The 21,682-nt window shown below is 39.8% G+C and overlaps 2 protein-coding genes across 2 annotated transcripts in view; one reads left to right on the top strand and one right to left on the bottom strand.

Moving 5' to 3' along the window:
• Positions 1-3,508: 3,508 nt before the first annotated feature.
• itpka (inositol-trisphosphate 3-kinase A) lies at positions 3,509-14,003 on the top strand. Its single transcript, XM_078277153.1, has 7 exons — positions 3,509-4,305; positions 9,007-9,103; positions 9,470-9,683; positions 10,823-11,027; positions 11,550-11,651; positions 12,596-12,667; positions 12,998-14,003. Exons 1-7 carry the CDS (start codon positions 3,889-3,891, stop codon positions 13,253-13,255), a joined length of 1,365 nt encoding a protein of 454 aa, XP_078133279.1. The 5' UTR covers positions 3,509-3,888; the 3' UTR covers positions 13,256-14,003.
• The window catches only part of ltk (leukocyte receptor tyrosine kinase), a 46,070-nt gene continuing 37,462 nt past the window's right edge, over positions 13,075-21,682 (bottom strand). Inside the window, exons 22-26 of the mRNA XM_078278125.1 lie at positions 20,308-20,400; positions 19,936-20,037; positions 17,786-17,920; positions 17,372-17,462; positions 13,075-17,268 (exon numbers count right to left, since the gene is read on the bottom strand). Of these exons, the coding sequence (XP_078134251.1) occupies positions 16,228-17,268; positions 17,372-17,462; positions 17,786-17,920; positions 19,936-20,037; positions 20,308-20,400 (1,462 nt within the window). The 3' untranslated portion in view covers positions 13,075-16,227. The remainder of the gene's footprint in view (positions 17,269-17,371; positions 17,463-17,785; positions 17,921-19,935; positions 20,038-20,307; positions 20,401-21,682) is intronic.

The raw sequence follows: 21,682 nt of genomic DNA, 5'->3' as shown, positions 1-21,682 counted from the left end.
TTCTTCGTTTTGTTTAAATGGCGGGTGGCAACTAGCTTGGAGCATTACCGCCACCCAGAGGGTGGACCAGAGTTCCCTATTTCCCAAATATTTTTTAAACTAGAACTTAATTAATAAAACTCTTAATGAATCCAGCTTTTTTAAAACAAAACAAAAACAAGGCTTTATATTTTCCTTCTTCAATGCTAAATAAAATCTCAATATTGAATACTCCAACCCCGCACTTCTTCAGTTCCTTCTTTGGTTTCTTCTTTTCACATAACCCTGTAGGATGTTTCCCCATTGAGTGCATTATTTTATTTCACCACGTGTGCCCTAATTTCAATCTTCATATGATACTTTGTTCTCTGGAATGTTACCCTATTGATCTCAGCCTCCCACTTTTTGCTTTTTTTTTGTATAGGTGACGTCCTTTGTTTCCTTAATCCCAAAAGCTTTTGCTAAACAGTGATGATATTTCTCCTTATTACAGTTTTTAGCTAAACCTTTATTGAAAGCTAGCATACCTACATTCTGTCCTGTCTCAGAGCTTATTTAGCTATAGAGAATCCGCCATTTAATACCCCTCGATTCCCCTGTGAGCTGGGATCTACATAAACCTGACTGCTGTCTGTACATGATGTAATTTGAATAGTGATTAATATATTTTATAAAGTAGCCCATATGTCTGTTTTGGGATTACCACAAACTTTTTTTATTTTTATTTTTAGTATACAAACAATTAAGGCACAATGTGTGTTTGTACATTTGTCAAAAACGTGTTTACAGCTTTGAGGTAGAGACAATATATACAACCCCCCAGAAAATAAGATACTAGGGGTCTTTTAAGTTCAGTAGGGAATGTAAGTCCAACAAATAAGAGAGTCTCTTGGTGTTTTCCTTTGTCATATATTGTAGAGATGTAGCAAAAAGCTTAAGCTCATTCTTCCAACCGTTAATGTGGGGTTTGACCTTTAAATATTTGAATAAAAACATGAATAAAATGTTTACAATGCTCAATCAAGTTATTCCAGCTTTAATTGACATTTCGTTTAATGGGTGTAACAGTATACCTTTAGATTGAAGCCAGCATTGAAAAGACAGCCACAAGTCATTAATCGGTTCACACTGAAAAAAAATATATGTTCAACCGTCTCAATATCGCTCTCACAGAAAACACAAGAGTTACTTTCCCAATAAAATTTTACATGTAGGAAGTGATTCGATGGATAAATATCATTTAATATTTTAAATGTCACTTCTTTGGTTTTTGGTGGGAGGGATTACCACAAACGGCATCCATCCACATGGACATGAACTCTTTTTCTTTCTGCTTGTTGGCGCTTGGCAAAGCAGTTTATTGGCGCATTATCGCCACCTACTGGGCTGGGATGTATATTATTAGATCAGGCAACTGGCAGTTAAAATACAAAAAACACACCAGTTTCTCTTCAAAAGTTGATTAAATAAGGATATACTGTATTTTGTGTCTCTTAGTGCATGGCATGAATAACCTCAATGACCTGCTGGACCTTCGTTCTTCCCACTGCAATGTGTGCAGTTTTGTTTCTATGATTTAATACTACCTGGCCCCAGATTTATTGTGTGCCAATTTGTTCAAATAGATTTTGGAATATGCAAGTACAAAACCTAAATAACTAAGGCCTTAAAACTAGGGTTTTTGTTTTTTGTTTTTACATTTTTACAAAATGATTTATAATTAAATTAGCACACACCTGTTCACAGAGTAGGCCCGAGCATTGGGAGCCCCTGGAGTTTTGAGGCCAGAGGGCTGCATTGCCTGTTGGTGATCCAGCCTCGCTTAGTGCTGTGAAAAATTAGCTTTATGACACAAACGGAAGATTACTTTATTTTCACAATGCGGCATTCATTATTAATTGACACAACTCCTTATTTTACCTCATGTGTTACAAAGCATATCCGCTTTTACAGGCTGGTGTAGCCTATCAGTGTTTTTATTCTTCTACCTTTAATCTGTCTGTCATTGGGAATAGGAATCTCTCTTTGATTTATTTGCTTATATTAAGGTTAAAACACACACAATATTTGTCAGATGCATTCGGCTATCCTTACTGATCCATCAATCCTTAAATCTGTGTATTTGTATAGTCATCTGTCCTGAGACAGCATAGATTCTCTGGAGAAAGTTTGTTAGGAAGTGGTAACCTTAGCCTATACCACAGAGCGAAGGAAGAGGCCAGAGAGACAAGGAAAGGGAAGGGGAACTACAACAAAGACAGGGCTCAGATGGAGATAGAGAAGAGATAAAAATGCTCATGCATTGTGTGTATTTATGTGGGCCTGTGTGTGTGTGCATGCAAGTGAGTTGAATGTGAAAAGGATAGGATGGAGGGTGGTGAATGCCAGAACACGAATGAACAGAGGAGGGAAAACTTTCATCTGAGACTTGAGGAGGAGATCACATTTTGGTCAGTCAATGAAAGAAAGACCAAATTTCTCTACGTATCATGTTGATGACAGAAAACATTTGTATGTATGCCATATATATTTAGAATGTGGAACTTTTCCTTTACTGAAAGTTATTTACTTTCTCAAATTAGAAATTATATAAATGACATTTTGTATGGCTGTTAATTGTTAATTGTGAGCTGCTGGTATTTTTTGTGATTCTGTTTTTGATTTTGGGCTATTAAGTCTTTTTGTGTGAGTGCAGATTGTTCCTGTTTGTATTTTGTTTTATTTGAGAACTGAAAAGTGAAAGAACTAATAGAAACAGGTTATAATCTCCTGGTGATTTCTACATTGAGTACATTTGGAAGTTACAGAAACAAAACGAAATGAGAGTTGAAACATAAGGGAGCAAACTTTTTTATTGTATAGTAACATGGACATGTATAGGACATGCTTGGACCACCAAGGATATGAAACATTGTCAAAACGTTATGTCTTTACTTGACTGATTTCATAGTAGATTTGTATAAGATTAAAAACTAAAATCATGTATACCTATATTAATCATTAGCCTATTGTGACCATCCCTTTACTCCTTCCTTGCCTTTGCAAAAAACACTCCAGTCAAGTCGTCCGTCCTCTTCCTCACTTTAAAGTAAATTCTTATAGGCTATTTATACAAAATAAGGAGTCACCACAATGGCTGTAACTGTGTATTCATCATAGTTTCACACACCATATTTTCTTTCAGCGCTGACTGTTTCTTGTCAAGAAATCAAGAGCTGTCCGCAGTAAAACCGCAGGAGCGTCGTCGTCATCTGATGTCGCCAGATTATTTATTAGAAATAATAAAGCCCCCCCCCCATGACAAGTTTTGTGTAATAAACCACAGTTTGACGTTTTGAACGTTGAAGCTTTAAAGGGAGGGTTATGCAGGTGTGCGTGTCTTTTAGAAGAAATATTTCGATGCAGCAACTAAAACATTGTTATCTCTTTTTGCAGAGGCTACATGTGTGGCCGATTGCCATTTTGATTTAAAGGTAGGCTATAGTTCCCGTACAGTTTAGGGGCAGGTTGGTGTCGTATATCAGTAGAGAGTAAATTAAGGCTGTACCTACAAAACTGAACATGTCAGCTGGTTTATTTTTTCAGTCAGGAAGCTAGAAAGGCAATGCGGAAGATAATAAGCCTTGTACAGTTGTGTAAGTGCGTGCGCCGGCGCGTGCGTGTAGAAGCGCGAGCCAAGCCACCGCCAGAGAGGGGTTCCCCTTTCCAACAGTACGCTCAGAGGGAGGCTGACAGAGGCTTTTCAACGTGTGAAAACTTGATCAACAAACAACGAGGAAGTACCGCAGATCGAGGATCGACTAAATACACAAACTGAACTTTCTCAAAGTGAAATGACCAGATTTGAAAGTTAAGTGAATCGGCTTTGCGCCTCTCCTTGTGCGCTCTCACGACGGATTTAGGTCTCCAATGCCCAAAGAGTGCAGGAGAAAGAGCTCCAAGGAGTCCGTGCTTTCTGGGACTGGAATAAACGAGGGGCCGCGATTGGAGCGAAGAACAGCCGGGAAGACATCCCACATTTGTGATGATCTCATTCAGAATGCAGCTCAAATCGCCCCGTCGTCCGCAACCGGAGCACCGACTGTGATGGATGCGCGCCGGCTACCGCAGGTCACCATCACCCCGGAGGGAGGCGGCTCCTCGCGGGAAATGCAGCAGGAGGACTGGGATGATGCTGTGGACGGTACCCTACGCAGGAAACTGTCCAACTCCTCGATCTCCTCCACAGGGTCCTCTGCTGTGGAGTCCGAGGATGATTTACTCAGCGACAACGAAAGCAAAAGCAAAGGCATCGTCACTTTAGAACATCTGGTGGACACTGGAGAGGTGAGTAAACGGCAAAGAGATACAGATCTAGTCATGACTTGAAGAAAGCCATTAAAGTGGGTCACTGGCAAGTTTACCAGCAAATCATGTCACTGTAGTTTATGTTATGTCCCGTTTCAGTGTATAAAATAATTCAGAACAAAATGTCGCCTCCCTGTATACATTACTGTTATAGGCTATAATGCATGACTAAATCAACTACAGCAAATATCTTCCTAGGTGGAGCATCCTGGGACAATTTCAAGTTCTTTAGTGCACAACAATTCTCAAACTCCTTCCAACAATGCTCTTACAAATATGTATAGACAAGAAAATCACACGATTAAAAAGAGAATCTAAGACATTGATTTATTGTTTTATTTGTTGTTTTATTGTTCTATGTGCACATATTGTAAAAGAAAGGTCAGACTACCAAAAGTAAATAGAAATAAGACAACAAACATAAAATAGAGGAATACAATACATAAATGAGTGCAGAAGTTGAAATATGGGACTACAATATAATGTATTTAAAATAAAATAATATATGTGGTAGACAGCTGCACAATAATGAATAATGAATAACGTGTAATGTAAACAGGTTGTGCAGTAATTTAGTAAATATCTTTTCAAATCTGCATCACTATAATTACCCAGTTACAGTAAAGAGCTGATGTTTTGAAAACAAGAAACAGTGAAGCGCAGCAGCACATACACAGCAGTCAGTAAACTACTTCCTCACAGAGGACCACCAATTACAGTGGTAGTATTTATGCAGAGTTAGTTAGTTGTTTTAAAGTCCCATAAACATGTCTTGTGAATTCTGCAGCAACAGACTTTTTTTATGGGAAATTAGTCCCTTTTGCATTTCAGAAATTGTTTTTGTATCTGTCCTGCTCTAATGTATGTTGTTTTGAGATTTTTGGGAAATGTCAGTTGTCAGATGCACCGGTCAAACCGGTCAAACGCTAATTTCCTCTTGTTGTTGTTAAAGAGCATGTGAAACGTATGATTAAACAACCTGGAGATCCCTGTCAGAGAGCCCAAGATAATCTTTGAGAAAATTTGATTGTCCCCCGTTGAATCACATTAGCCCTCCATTAGCCCTCCATATGTTTAATGGCTCATCAAAGCCTTTCACATCACCTTAATGATCCCAGGAGCTGTATGAACCCAAACCAACATGAAGAAGCTCATTGTGTTTACTGCAAATGATCTTAAAGGCCACAAATTGGTGATGATTGGCTTCATGATTCAATATTTCAAAAACCCAAACCGTTTTTTTCTTAGTATTCTTAGTGAAATCTTTTATATCAATAAGCAATGTTTTGCACATGCTATTAAGTGGATAACTCATGCACATGTTATGCACATGAATAAAATGCAAATACATGTGTTGCATGGTAAATTTCAGATCATGTTTTGTAACCGTAAGCCCTGACCTTTATCACTGTGTGACCCTCCTTCAGCACACAGACTAGTGTTGAAGGATCGGCCTTTAGTTAAGTAGATGCTGAGGGTGGACATTTGTTTGACATTCTTGGCTGATAAGGCTTTTACTTGTGGCCGACAAGTCTCAGTCTTACTGAACATGCTTGCGTTTGCAGGTTTTACTTGATCGTCAACTCTTCATGGGATTTGTTGGGAAGTGTGATCGTAGTGAGTCACCTCTTGGTTTCTGCATTAATAACAAAATCTGCCTTTTGTCTACCCTGGCACCACATTAGTCTAAGGTTCATACCTTCATTGGGTGTATGTGTGTGTGTTTTATGTTGCCACCACATCACTTTGCCCTCTCCATACAAGGTCTGTAGCTGTCACTTTATTTTAAACAGACTGAATACACATTGCCTGTTAAGCCTGTGTGTTCGTGTGCATGTGTGTAAAAGGGAGTAAAGTAACGTCCAGTCAAGGGAGACTCAGTATGAAGGCTTTCCCCAGTAAAAGTCCATTCTAGCTCTATTTGCTCTTTAAGACATCAATACTTCAAAATGGAAAGATGTTGGCTATGTCACCTCTGAAAATAGCTTCTGCCCCTTCAGCCCACACATCAGCCTCCGCACACACAGAGACACAGTACAGCACATTGCATTACATTGTGAAATCATGTTTTTCTGTGGTCACTAGCAAGCTTAAGCCTTGGCCTTTGACATTTAACAGAGAACCACTTCAGGAAGTCAAAAACATTTGTGTATCAGTAATTTTACTAGTAGTTTTTACTAGTTCACACTTTAATGCACGTACCGTATAGATAAATTCCTAGTAGTGCACAGCAAAGTGCTTTTTAATGGAAATGCAGCAGACGAGAGAACAGACAGAAAGGTGGACAAACAGGCTCATCATTGAAACAGGAAAAATTTGATCATCATGCAGCGGTTTACAACACATTAGCACCTGAAGATGACAATACAGCGTAACATGGAAGGCATGAGTTATAATGGTTCACTCAGTGAGTCACATCGCTCACTGTTGTTCTCCTCAGTAAAATGCATTGTTGGAAACTGTAGAAGTTTGCTTTCAATAGTTTGTGCTTGCAGTGTTGCTAATGACTACTCTGACTGTTCACATGGGCATGGTGTTGTGTAAGTTTGTCATACATACAACAGAAAGCAAACATTAGGCTGATAGAATAGAATAGAAATAGGTTCCTTTTAATATCTGAGAGTGAATTAAACTCTGTTAATATCTTTGTATTAAGTAGTGGTGGAAAAAAGTAACTATGTACATTTACTCAATGTTCAGGTACTTGTACTTTATTTGAATATTTCTATTTTCTGCCATTTCTTACTTCTGCTTCACTGCATTTAAGGAAAATATTGTACTTTTTATTCCCTGACAGCTATGGTTACCAGTTAGTATCACAATTAAGATTTTACATTACGAAAACATAATAAGCTCATATATTTTAAGGATTAAACCTGTTTCACAACCTTTTTTTGGCTTGTGATGCCTCATAAAATAAATAGTGTGTAGTTGGGGCCCATTGTCAACTTTCAGCTATAAGTTGTTTAGCAGTTCAAGGCCCAAAGAGGTAAAATTATACAATATTTGACCAAGTAAAGTATCTGAATACTTCTTCCACCTCTGGTAGTATTCTCATTGTTATTCCCAGTGTTATCAGTACAAACTGGCTGGGACAGACGTGTGTGAATAACATGAGTTATAAGTGAGTCAGACTATACGTAAAATATTAATATTGGCCGTAGAACTGCAGGGTCGTTATGTTTACATCCAAACTCAGAGTTCAGATCTAAGTTTCCATTCCCTCTCAAACTGTGGATGAGACATTAGACTCCTGATTTCTATAGTATTCTGTTCTATTTAGTCTTTTTGTATAATATACATAGGCACAAAAGATTTTCACTGCATGTTGCACTGTGTCTGATTGTGTATGTGACAAATAAACATGATTTGATTTGACTCCACTTTATTTCAATCACAATGTAATCAACCGCTAAAATGCTAAAAATATTCGCGAGTAAGTAACTCGTTATTATCTACCTGCGTTAATTGACAAGCCAATACAGTTAGAGACTTGCAGCAATAAAACAAATGCTCGTTGGTGGAAGTCTAACACCTTCACAATGCGATGTTATCAGTAAACAAGCAGCACCACAATAAGTGAAGCACATCATCTGACATTTAAGAGAGACTTGGCTGGCTGCTGCAGAGCTTTGTGTTTTACTATCCCTGTTTCATATCCTGTTTCAATCAGATCACACAGAAATAAAATGACCTCTCCAAAGCCTAAAGATAGAATCTATGAACATGTACTACATTTCCATTCCAATGCCTGGGAGTTTGTTTATTTGAAAGTATTATATAGAAATACTGTATGATCCTGTCAGTCTTATTTGAGATATGGTCAGTTTTCTGGGGAGGGAATAAAACAGGAAGTTCCCCACAAGTGTGAAGCACTACTGTGTCTCTGTGAAATACGCATGCCGTCACTGTGTGTTCTGTGTGTGTGTGTGTGTGTGTGTGTGTGTGTGTGTGTGTGTGTGTGTGTGTGTGTGTGTGTGTGTGTGTGTGTGTGTGTGTGTGTGTAGTGAGAGACAGAGAAAGAGAAAAAAGCAAGGGTGGTATGAGAAGTGTCCTCAAACAAACAACCATGAAATACTAAACATTTCTGCCAAAAAAAGATAATCACCCATCAGTCGTATTTCTTTGTGGGACTTCAGTTGATACTTTGTTACAAACACTCATATGACACCAAAAAATTCAGACATTGCTAACAAGCGAATGGGAGATGAGAGGCCAGCAGCAAGGGCAGTGTCACCCTTGATTATTTGGTGTTAAACCTTCAGATTTAGCAATAAGATATGGCAATATGACCAAAGATGTCAAATCATCCATACTTTACTCAGTGTGACATTCTAAATCTTACTTGAATATAAAAGCAAAATAACCAGAAAATGTCTTTAGCTGTAAACTGATGTTAGAGAGTATATATTTTCTCTGTGAAACGAAGACCATCACACCACCAAGCTGGAGGTGCTGAATAGAGATGTTGAGTGCAGATATGAGTTTCCACAGAAATGGCATTTAACTGACCTAGATTGGAGGTTTCATGCAGTGTAAATCTGGCATCAGATTTCTATTTAGACAGTTTAGGGTGGACCAAGGTCAGCACTGTCCTGAACACACAGATATACCCAAAAACGGACTCTGTTCTGTTCTATTATACTCACTTCTGTGTGTCTTCTTGCACATCTTCTTTAGAGCAAGCCGTGGTGGAAGTTGAAGACAATCGTCAACTGGCCCTTCAGTGTTACACAGAGGAGAAAACTGAACTGGGTTCAGCTAGCCGGACATAAAGGTATGACCTGTTCAGATCATCGTTGAGTTGTTGTTGAACTTTTCTGGCAGCTTTATGGATTAAAAAAAAGGGAGAAGAAGAGGTCAGGCACCGTCACCACACTGACAGGGATTAAAAACACTACTGTCATGGATGATTGATGTTAGATCTGCTAGTTTCATTAAACACTATCTCCCTGCAAAAGACACAAACATTGAGATTAAAAGTATTAACTTGGCCGTGCTACATGTCATTTCCAGCATACAACCACATTTCTGGACAGGCTAACAAAATCAGGGCATGTATCGTTTAATGTCTAGACCGTTTTTCACCCGTCCCGTTTGTGAATGCCTGAAATCCAAAGCATCGGTCTTCATCTCATCTCAGGTAACTTCAAAGCTGCAGATGAGGGCAACATCCTGAAGAAGTTTTCGGAAAACGAGATGCAGTGTTTTGAGAAGCTGAGGGATGACGCGCTGCTCCCGTTTGTGCCTGGATACCACGGCACTGTGGAAAAAGATGGAGAGTCTTTCCTTCATATGACTGACCTGCTGGTGAACTTTGACCTTCCCAATGTCATGGACTGCAAGATGGGAGTGAGGTAAGGAAGTAAGGTATTCATTTAATTACTAATAATAGATATTTAGCCATTTCTTTATCATTATAACCCCATTTTTTCATACATGTAACTGTCAAACAGTCTTTGTAGTTTATTTCTGCTACACTAATGTGAAATGATAATGTCAGATAATTTCCTTGTTTATTTATGTAATTTATGTGTATGCTAATATTTAATGGTCATGTTCTGTTGAAATGGATTGAGACACATTCAGACTGCTAACAGTATGTGCCGCCTAAAGCGTTTTTGCTCTACAAGGGAACACCTGTTATAACTGCAGGCTATATGCTTGGCTTCCTGCCACAGCGAGCGGAGTGTCTCACTGTATTATGAGCACAAGCACAAACCGATATACACAAACATGCATGAATGCACACATGAATGTATACATGCACAGGAGTGCAGGTCTCTGAAAACTTCAAGCTTCAACATACATTTGTGCACTAAAGTTACAAACACACGCGTGACATTACATACTTGAACAAATCGTTTTATTGTCTACTAAGTGTGCGTGTCTGAATTTCTGAGGTTATGCACACACACACACACACACACACACACACACACACACACACACACACACACTCACTCACTCACTCACTCACTCACTCAGGGTGTCCCTGGAGACTCCCCTTCGTCAAAAACACACAACCACAAAGTTGCAAAACCGCTAACTTGCACTAACACTCAGACTTTCACACAGTTGAACGCTGCATGCTGGAGTCTCCTCTCAGCTTCCCTCTTCAGCACAGAGGAAGTGTAGCTCACAAACTGAAACTGAAATCCACATCTGTTTGCACATAACTGTCTGGTATAAATACGACAAGTGTGAATGTGCTAAAGTACTGTTCACCAGCAGAATTTAATACTTATACAGTATGATGCTGGTCACCTTTTCTGCATGAGTCAACACCATTAGAAACTTTTAGTGCAGCAAACCAAACAATAAGTCCTTTTTAAGTTAGCTATGTATCTTGCATCTTAATAATGAAGGGTGTGAATGCAAGACAAACCCTGAAAACAAACTTTACTATTTACTTACATGCAGAGAACACTTTTGCCAGTAGTCCGTAAACATGCAGCTCCTGCACCTGAAGGCGTTTTTCCTCCTGCTGTTTCAGGACGTACTTGGAGGAGGAGCTTGTTCGGGCGCGGGAACGGCCCAAGCCGCGGGAAGACCTGTACAAAAAAATGGTGGAGGTGGACAGCGAAGGGCCGACTCCCCAGGAGCATTCCCAACGAGGCGTCACCAAGCCTCGCTACATGCAGTGGAGGGAGACCATGAGCTCCACCAACACCCTGGGCTTCAGGATAGAAGGGATAAAGGTAGACAAAGTGATATGGACACTATTAACATGTCATTAATTTAGATATGATATATATATATATATTAATACAAATACATTTATACAGTTAACAAGACACTAAAAAGTAGAATGGCAAACATGACCAGCATCCATGCGTTTAATTATGTGAAAAGAAGCACAGGAGCAGAAGCATTTAGCAAACAATTACAGGGATGAATTAAAGCTGCTCTACCTGATATCTTTACGTTAACCATGGGACAAATGACTATGTGCAATATGAAGACTTGGTAGGGACTAAACAGAGCTAAATAGATAGATAGTAAATATTGGACTTACATTGATCAGGTGGCCAGAAACAAACTTGAAATAAATGCTAATGTTGCTTCTTGTCTGCTGGATGTGTAAAACGGCTAACACGTTCGCCATATCATCTTCATCCGCTGCGGTTTTGTTTACAGCTTGTCCTGAAGCGGCCAACAATAATTTAACTAAACTAGATTATGGCAGATAATTTTATTGTGTAATATTTCCTCTCTTTTAGAAATGTGACGGTACGTGTCGGACTAACTTCAAGAAAACCAGATCGAAGCAGGATGTCATCCAGGTGTTCAAGGACTTTGTCGGAGGGAACGTCGACATCATAGTACGTTTCAATCAGTTCGATTCTGCGCACATATATGCTGTTTTATTATTATTATTATTAAACCTTTATGTAACCAGGTCCCATTGAGATTACAAAATATCTTTTCCAAGGTAGCCCTGGAAAACATACATGCAAACATTAAAAACACATACAACAAGACGCACAGTATCAGGATCTAGCTAGGGAAGCAATTACAACCTCCAACTAAATTAGCCTCCAAACCCTTCACAAAATAAATAACTTAATGTAAATGCTCTAATTGGGTTCAGCCTTTCAAGCTGTAAAACCAGCTGTGGGGGTAGAGAACTTAAACGCCTGTTTTCCCATTTCAGTGCGAACCCTAGGGACGGACGGTAAGAGGATTTAATTTGAGGGCAAACCATACTTACTAGGTTTTTGTAAGATAGACCCACAACAATAGGAGGGGAGCAGACCAAGGATGGACTTATAAATAAATTAGTACCAGTGAATGAGTCTGTGAGAGGCTAATGAAGGCTGTATATTTATGCATGTATGGACGCACACAAAACATACTTTAGTGTGTACACGAGGCATGCATTACCTGAAAGACGACACCGACTACAAACACACAGCTTGAGTAAGCTCTCATCTGTGTTCAGTGTTTGGAGAAATATAAATAATTTGTATACTCGGTCTTCACATTGGGAAACTGTTGTGGACAGTCTGGTGATGAATGAAAACAGCCTCCAAGTGTTTGAACTGCACATAGCAAATATTCACTGCAAATAATACTGTTTGAGTTTTCTATTATGGTGGGAGGTTCACAAATATACACCGTCTCAACGCCCTTATATGTTACAATTATAGCTTCTAGTTAATGGATTCAGATTAGAATAGATTTGAAATTAAATCATGGGATTCAGGTAACGTTAGTTACCTTTTACCGTTTATTTTACGATCCGCCCGTTTTTTTCTTGAAACAGAAGTCTTACCTGAGCAGACTGACGGAGATCCAGCAGGCCCTGAAGAAGTCAGAGTTCTTCAAGCAACACGAGGTGATGACTGATCCAAACACAAGTGACATATTACAGGAAGAAAAAAACTAAGTGCTTAAAGTGCTGCAGCAGGCGCTTCATCTGAAACACCATTTCTCCAAAAGATGTACTTGGATTTTAACGATGTGGTGGACAGTGCTGTCTAACATGGTCAAAATAACTTCTGCTAACTATTTCAACTGTTTATCCTTCACTTTTAGCCACACTGTTTTAGTTTGACTCAATGTATGGACTGTTTTGTCACCCATCTGTATGTATGCAGGGATGAATGAATAGAAGCAGAAGGAGGAAAAGCTAAAGCTAATATGTAACCCTTTATGTTTTTCATAGGTCATTGGCAGCTCGCTCCTCTTTATCCATGACCACACGAGAAAGGCACAGGTCTGGATCATTGACTTTGGCAAGACCACACCGTTACAAGAGGGCCAGACGTTAAACCATGACATTCCCTGGCAGGAAGGCAACCGGGAGGATGGCTACCTGTGGGGGCTGGAAAACCTCATCCACACTCTGGAGTCTGTAAGCAGTGAAGGGATGGGCGAAGTTACCAAAGAAAATAGCCAAACTACAGAAACAGATGGTCAGTGACTTAGACTTGTAGATGCGTGAGAGGAGGTCAAACTATTATCATGGACACCACAGAGAGACATAGTTTCATATATGTTGATTTGCTTTGGGTGCTTGGGGATAAATGTTAAAAAGAGTGCAGAAATAATACAAGAAAGAACACTTTATAAGAGGAGGAAATAAAATAAATAGGAAAACAAGGAGCTTTATAAAGCCACTGACAGAAAAGAAACGATAGACACTGAACAGAGAGGAGCAGAGAATTTGTCACTAGTTACTGAACGATTGAGCAAATGAACTGACACTAATTCAACTTCCTAGAAAAGGAATAGAAGTGAAAGTGTAGGGATTCTGCATTTCAGTTTCAGGGACGAGGTGTTACATGTAAAGGAAATGCTCATGAAATTAAAGGTGAGCAATCTCAAGTCGGCAGACCTCCTTATTAACATCTAACCCTCAGTTACACCTGTAAGTGTAATATTAAAGGAGAAATTCTGTGCAGTATGAAACTCACAGACCTCACAGTCACATGACTACAACACATAACACATTGTCAATATAGTTCTGCAGCATAATGGTTAGTGTGCATTATCCATCACTGTTCTGACAAATGCATTTATTGTATATCAATTATATTTCTTTCACTGATTTTATTCCTGTAATCAAACTTGTAATTATTTTCATTTCTTTGTTATAAGACTTTTTCTTTGGTGTTGGTAAGAGATAATTGAAAATGTATATGGAATTAAAAAAAAGGCAAATACTGTTATTTTTTTGTTTTCAATAGTAAAACACTATTGTGGTATTTTAATGTTAGTTCACTCTGTGTTTCTGATCAAACTCACACAAATAAGATCAATATATGTTGATTTATTAGGGGCACAGTTAGGTTAGAGGAAAGGATGAAAGACAGTATATTGCATAGAATGTCTTTGCATTTTTGGGTTGAGGCATAACACCCTCAGCTACATAACGAATACAAAAACAAAAACTTCTCAATGAGTGTGAAATAAAATGCACCAGGCCATGAAAACACAATTTTTCTAAATGGCACAATTCTCTTGCTTAAAATGAGTCTTTAGAAAACAATTTAAATCGCCTTTTCTAAAAGAAATTATTTTCAAGTGGACTGTTGAGCAACCAAGCTAGAATTCACTAATATCAGCCGGCCAGAGCATAAAAACATATATAGAACCCTTATATAAATGTAACCATTCATTCAACATACTAAAAAATAAACTATCGATACTACAGGCTCAAAATAAAGACACGTTGGATAAACCTACCAAATTGATTAAATATGAATAATCTAAAAACATAAATACTGAATAGAGATTTTAATAATTGAAACATTGATTAATTGTATGAACTGAGATACCTGCAGCAGCATGTTTGGTATATCAAGGCTGAATACCTCACCCTGCTGAGTAAACATAGGTATTACCAGCACTACACCAGTACAGTAGATGCAGTGCAGAGGTATTGAATGGCAGTGATCAACTACAAATACAGATCCATCACTAGCATAACAAAATACAAATAAAAGATAAAACAGCTACAAATGCAATGGGTTAGTCCAGTGTACAGAGACGAGAGTACAAAAATAGCAAATATTTTCACAGCTGCATGGTCATCAAATTCTACACACTTATGAGACCTCCTGAAATCCAAGTAAATATCGGGACAAAGGGAAAGAGAATTGTCAAAAATATGCAAAGCCAAATCAAGATCTATGTAATTTGGCAAAAAAAAGTCTCAGCACAAGCTCCACTTACTTACGGAACATACAGAAAGTGATTTTGAGTGATGAGGAGTCAGCGCACACCAAAAACTATTTAACTCCTTAAGGGAATAGTTTTTTTGCAGAGAGTTAGATGAGGAAATCGATAACGCTAATGTCTGTACAGGAAGCTACAGCCAGCAGCCGGTTAGCTTAGCTCACCACAAAAACCGAAACGTACAGGAGCAGCGACTTTCTGGAGTCTTGCCTTCAATGTGAGGTTTCCAGGAAACCAGTGGTGACTCTGTCCCTGGCTGTCTGTGAACATCTGACCAAACCAGCAGCATCAACTGGGAAGAGGTCAAAGTCACTGACCAGGAGTCAGTCGACGGCCGGAGAAAGATTCACATTCGACACCTAAGACCATCCTGGAATAAAACAGGGTTTATGATCTCCTCGTGTGTACCGCCGCTTGTTTATCACATGACCGAAATTCCATACTTAACTGATCCATTTCCATGACAACTGAGCAAACTCCATCTGCTGGGGAAGCGTTGGAAACACCAAGTAAGTAGACCACGTGTTAAGAGAAAACATCGCAGTATATTAGCTGTATGTGTTTTCACATTATTTAGGTTGAACGCAAATCAAAATCACAGAAGTGTACCGTAAGTTCCTAAAGTATGCATACACTTAATAAAATTGTTTTAGTAACTCTACAGCCTTTTCTGAATATCAAACTTTTGAAATGAATAATTCTAAAACAAAAACACATGCTTGGAGATTCTCTTCCCAATGGCTCAATATATTTGGCTTGTTATGGCACACTGTACACTTATTACTACAAATTCTAACAAATTGTTTACTATAATGAAACATATACTACTGCCAAAGCTTTCATGATAAAAACAAAAACAAATAGGTAGAAAAGGAGTCCAACTACAGCAATACAGTAGTATGTGGACATTGAAAAAGCGCAGGGCTGTGTGTCGTCCAGTGTTTCAGCTTCAGTATTTCAGCTACCAGTGTACCAGAGGCCCAAGAAAGTGCTTGGAGTCCAGCGGTGGCTCTCTGTATTACAGTGCAGAGAAGTGTTTGTGTTTTCCAGCATTAAACTCTAACAATTTGATTTTGTGGCTCTCAGACTGTGACAGAGCCCTCATGCTTTTTCTTCTGGAAATCCAGAACTCCAGTCTAAGGTTGTGAGGAAAGGGGTTGCAGGTGACATTTCAATTTTATATCAATCAAAATCCCTGTTACAGTACGCCGTATCTTAGATAGGGGTAACGCTGAGGTCTTCAGACAGAGAAAAGCCTGAGTCTCGGTCACGTGTGGGTTTCTCAGCTTTGGTGTGTCTCCTCACGTCCTCGTGTCCGTAGCTGGCGTGGCGCTTCAGCAGCAGCTTCGGCATACAAGATGAGTTGTTATGGAGGCCTAATGCCTGTCCCAAGCTTGTCCCTGAGGAGACACTGGGGGCAGAGCTGGTGTTTGTGATGGCTTCTGGGGCTTTGGGCTTAACCAGGGGCAGGCTCTCTGACTCGTAGCTTTGCTCATCGTAGGCATAGTTGACGTTGCCACAGGGAAAACTCTGGAGCTTAGCCAGGTCCACACCAGCTTTTGTGGTGCCACCTGTTGGGGTCTTATGGGAGGACGTGCTTGAGGCAGCTTGAGCCTGGCAGGACGGAGATGGAGTTGAGGAAGGGCTAAGGTGGATGCTGTTGGTGCTGTCGCACCAAGCCTCGTTGCTCTCTAAGGCTGTGTTGCAGGTCTGAGGAGCCTGCGTGTTGGAGGTGGAGGAAGCGGAGCTTGAGAGTGGCACGGACTGAGTGTGGGCAAGTGTTTTTTTCCCCCGGAAACTTTCCAAAACCCAGGAACCGTATGTGGGGTTCCACAGGTTCTTTGTCTTGTTCTTCAGCCTCTGGCTCCCTGAGGAGGAGCTGTTTCTGGAGCAAGGTCGGTGATGAGGAGTCTCAGGATGGAGCCAGTGGCCTCCAGCTGAAAAACCAGGGGCAGGAACAGGCTCAGCCCAGGACGGCTCCAGAGCCTCATGGCATGATGTCACTTCATTGTGGACAAGTTGGGTCCTCTGGAGGAGTAGACAGGGTTTGGTAGGCTGTGGGGAAAGAGGGGTTGGACCCAGGCCCAGAGAGGAGTGACCCAGCTGTGGGGAGGAAGCCTGGGAAACAGGATGGGACACCAGGAGTGGAGTGAGGCTGGTGGAGGTGTGGTCAGAGGCACGGTTTATTGTGCCACCATCGTCCTCTGTGGTGGGGGTATATTCAAATGGTAGGGGTGTGTTGATCACATCTGGGTCCTGATAGAGTAATGAAAAAAAACAGAATTAAGGAAGAGTAAATAAATTATTATATTTATTTAACGCATTCTATGTATAAAGTCAGTTGTGATATAGAGCATACCTGAGAGCAGTAGTTAATTCTCTCCAAGATAGTAGAGAAGTTAGGCCGGTGCTCGGGACAGTGCTGCCAGCACTGGGTCATGATCCGATAGCTACATACATAGGAACAGACACAAATTACAGATATATTGTTTAAGCTATGTGTTAAATGAATCATCTTATGAAATAAGTAAATTTAATACTATTAGACAAATGGTATTATGATAACATAACAATCCCGACAGTTTATACATTATTTTTAAGAGAAAAGAAACGGAAAAAAAACTTCCAGAAAGTTCAATTAATTCCACGTCAAAGGCGGTAGACCAGGCAGAATCTGTGCCATAAAGTCATCCCTAAAATCATCCTAGCTGTGCACTGCTTCAACTTTACGGCCAGGCTCATCTCTTTTGATGCATTTACTGTCAGTACTCACACAGGCCCCGGACAGCTCTTGGGAGGATCCATCCTGCCTCCACTGGTGACAAACTCCAGCACCTCTTGGTTGGTTTTACAGGGATACGGCATGTAACCCAGAGAGATGATCTCCCACAGCAGCACTCCAAATGACCTGCAGGGGGAGAGACAGATCAACAACTGAGTTGAACCTTGCCTTGGCTGAACCCTGCTCATGTTCCTCAGACTGAGGATACCAGAATCATTCTGAAAGAAGTTTCTGTTTAAACATTTATAGAAACCAAATTAGATACGTGGACAGATAGGTATACATCTTTAGTTTTTGCTAAAGTTAAGAATCAAGAAAAAACTAATTTTGAATGTTTTCTTTCCGCATTTTCCAACACTTGGCTTTGAGTTCTGAAATGGAAAGCTACACAAGCCAGCACTCTTGTTTTTAATTTGTTCTGCTGGAAAATGACTCCTTTTCCTAACAACTATACTTTAATCGTAAAATGAGTTTCATGGACAGCTGATTAAATCCGCCGTCTCCACATACAAATCCTGGTTGCATCTATACAAAGACTTTTAAAAAACTATCTGTAAACTAACATTTCTTCTAGCCTTCAAAGTGAAATTGTACTGCCCAATTCCATGCTAACTATCTGACTTACTTTGTCATTGGAAAAGCGGTTTGGACACTGCTGCTCACAGCGTTTGTTGAGACTGCTCTGTCTCCCGAATACAGATGCTGTGCTGTCTTGCTGCAATTAGGTGCTGGGATACTTGTCAGAGTAATTTCAAGGCAAATGTCTAGCACAACATTTGGCATGAACACATGATATTCAACATGTATCAAAGACCTACACATTTGTGTCATATACTCTTCAATAAGAGGTCTCAAACCAAGTAAAAAGGAAACTAGTCTATATCAACGACGTTTCATTTCCAGGATTGCTCCGATGTTGCCGGAAATTCCGCCGTATGTTCCTCATTTCGGCCGGATGTCCGTCACCTTCCGCTTTCTTTGTGTTGGTATTTTAAACTTCTGTGGATTTATGAGGACTATGGTTAACTGCTCCTCAGATCTCTGCAGGGTAAATCCAGACAGCTAGCTAGACTATCTGTCCAATCTGAGTTTTCTGTTGCACGACTAAAACAACCTTTGAACGTACACGTTCTACCAAAACAAGTTCCTTCCCGAGGTTATTTTGCAGCGGCACTGTTGCTCCGTCCGGCGCTTAGCGCTGCCCAAGACGATTGTGATTGGTTTAAAGAAATGCCAATAAACCAGAGCAAGTTTTTCATCCCGGAATGCTGTGTGGAGTAGCCAGACCCTCCTCCGCAGCGCTGTGGAGGAAGGTCTGGCAATGCGAATCTACTGTAAAAGGAAACTGATTGAAAACAGCTTGTCCTTGGCATTGTTTGTCACTGTTGTGAAATTAAACCACTAATAAAACTATAGCCTACAGTAACTAGCTCACCATTAAGCTTATCCTAACAATCTAGCATCGAATGAATTTACAATCTCTGTCTTCTGTCAGTCATTTAGCAGAATGTTGAACATGGTCATGGTCATTCTTCAAAAAGCAAGTAAAAGCTTGATGTTGTAAGCAATTGTTAGTCACAGAGGTTCTTTTCAGCTAGAACGGCTGTGATTGTGTGATCTGGCGGTGTGTCTGTCTTATCACAGATCCTTCTTTCTTTTCCTGAAGCTCACTGCAACCAACCATTACTACAGAGGATTAGCTCATTTGGTCTAAGGTTGAATAAACCATTATTGATAAGAAATGCACTTGGAAACAGGTAAAGGTAAGGCTGTTTGTGCTGCCAAAGCTAGAGAGGAAAACAAGAGATCCAATTGTGTGAAAAGAATAATAGACAAGAAATTAATGCCTGGTATGAACCTTCTGGCTAAAATGTTGCACTTATTAATTACAGCTGTCTAATTGCGAAGGGGGTCATTTTAAGAGAATAGAAGATTCAAAATATATAATAATTTCATTTAATATATTCAAGATATATTTTGTCATTCTTTGACTGACGTAAAATACGTATTAAATTGCATTCAATGTGATATTAAAAATGTTTTAAAAAGTGCCCTTTTTTGCTTGAGCAGCTGCCCCCCAAAATGTCTGTGCAAGTTCCTGAAACTTGCTGCTGTTTATATTATGTGTTTAGTATTCATACCATGTATCAGTCTTGCAGGTGAAGATTCCCTCCATGAAGGCCTCCGGTGGCATCCATTTGACTGGCAGCATAGCACGACCACCTTTCCTGTAATAACTTGCTCTGAGGAAGAAAAAATAAATCGGATTTAGGAATGTCCATTTATCATCAGTTTAGAAGGGAAGGTAAACACCACAAGGCCATAAACTCTGTGAGTGAATTTTGAATCTGGCCCCACGGAGGATAATCAGATAGCTTTTCAAATGGTTCCCCATTTACCACATCAACCCTGTGCTGCCCAGACTCCTGCTATCATGAGACATTATCGTAAGTCATCCTGTGGGCTTTGCTTCGTGGACTGCCATGAAGTGTGTGAAAATTCAGCATACAGACCTGTATATGTCTCGTGCCATGCCAAAGTCTCCAATTTTGGCCACTCGGCCTGGTCCAGGGCAGGTAAGCAGGCAATTTCGAGCAGCAATGTCTCTGAAAAACACAGGCTCTGTTACTAAATAAAGCTTCATAATGGCACTTAACTCCCTAACCTGTCATATTCATTTACTGTATGATAAACTAAATTATTGAAAACATTTTTTTTTTTGTTAAAGGGAATTGATATAAAGATGGGTACAACTAATTTTGACCTTGATTCACCTAAAAGGTGCTGCGTTTCCTGCTGCAAGAGAATGTTAACAAGGTTCACTTGTAACATGAAGAGCTCAGAAAATCTATCAAATGTGTGGCTGATAATGCAACAGTCTGTAAGTAATTGTGTATACATGAGGATATTACCATCACCATTTTTGTCTTGATTTGTAATCCTCTTAACAATAAATTCCTGGATTTAAAGCTTTAGTACGTAGTTTCTGTCTCCCGCATGAGGAATTCTAAGTAATGACAACAACAGTGTCGGCGTGTCCACATGATACATCCTTCCGTGATCGCGCACGCGCCACAACCCCTCCTCCACAAAGTTGCAAATAGACACGGAGGACTATTTGCAACTTAAAAAAAACAACAAAAAAAACATGATGGACTCTTCAGAAGAGGTAAATTATCTTCACTCGAGCTTCTGCACGGGAAAGTCACCGGACGCCACAATCTTCTGAACTTAGCCATGCTGAGAAATACAGAGAGAGTTGAAAAGTCTTAATAAGCTTTGTAGCAATTCATTTGGCAATGGCTTGAATGTGATGGATGTTCATTATTATTAAGTTACGCGCTAAAGCTTTAAGAAAAATAGTTAGGGCTAATGCCATTATACTCATTCAAGTGTTTTTGTTGCAGTAGACAGTGTTGGGGAGTAACGGAATACATGTACTGGCGTTACGTATATTCAGAATACAAATTATGAGTAACTGTATTCCGTTACAGTTACAATTTAAATAGTTGGTATTTAGAATACAGTTACATTGTTGAAATCAATGGATTACATGACGATATTTCTCTGTTTCACGAGTTTATTCACTCTCTGAATAAATTAAGGCAACTCCATGCATTTCCCAGAAGCCCCAATATGAAAACGAAAAAATGAGCTATTTGCCTGATCAGTCACAATGGAGTCGGAACTGGCACAACAGGGCAGAGCCAGGGCAGGAATGCGTTTCTATCTTGGAAATTCAAACAGCATTTCACATTAAAGAAAGAACAGGGAGAACAAAATATAACAGTGCAGTGCAACCTCTGCTTGCCAGCAACCAACCTCCTTTCAGCGTCCAAATTACTCCACCTCCAACCTGAAGAAGCATCTTAAAGTATGTTTTTTTTT

Source organism: Sander vitreus, chromosome 20 (assembly GCF_031162955.1).
Source record: "Sander vitreus isolate 19-12246 chromosome 20, sanVit1, whole genome shotgun sequence".
NCBI lineage: Eukaryota > Metazoa > Chordata > Actinopteri > Perciformes > Percidae > Sander > Sander vitreus.
The sequence above is the reverse complement of the archived record's forward strand: the minus strand, read 5'-3'. Positions and strand labels throughout refer to the sequence as shown.

Bases quoted from the DNA above. Each gene is read 5' to 3' on its own strand.
- itpka (XM_078277153.1), top strand. From the start codon at position 3,889: ATGCCCAAAGAGTGCAGGAGAAAGAGCTCCAAGGAGTCCGTGCTTTCT. The intron at 4,306-9,006 runs GTGAGTAAACGG...CATCTTCTTTAG, and splicing joins ATCTGGTGGACACTGGAGAG to AGCAAGCCGTGGTGGAAGTT. The intron at 11,028-11,549 runs GTAGACAAAGTG...CCTCTCTTTTAG, and splicing joins TCAGGATAGAAGGGATAAAG to AAATGTGACGGTACGTGTCG.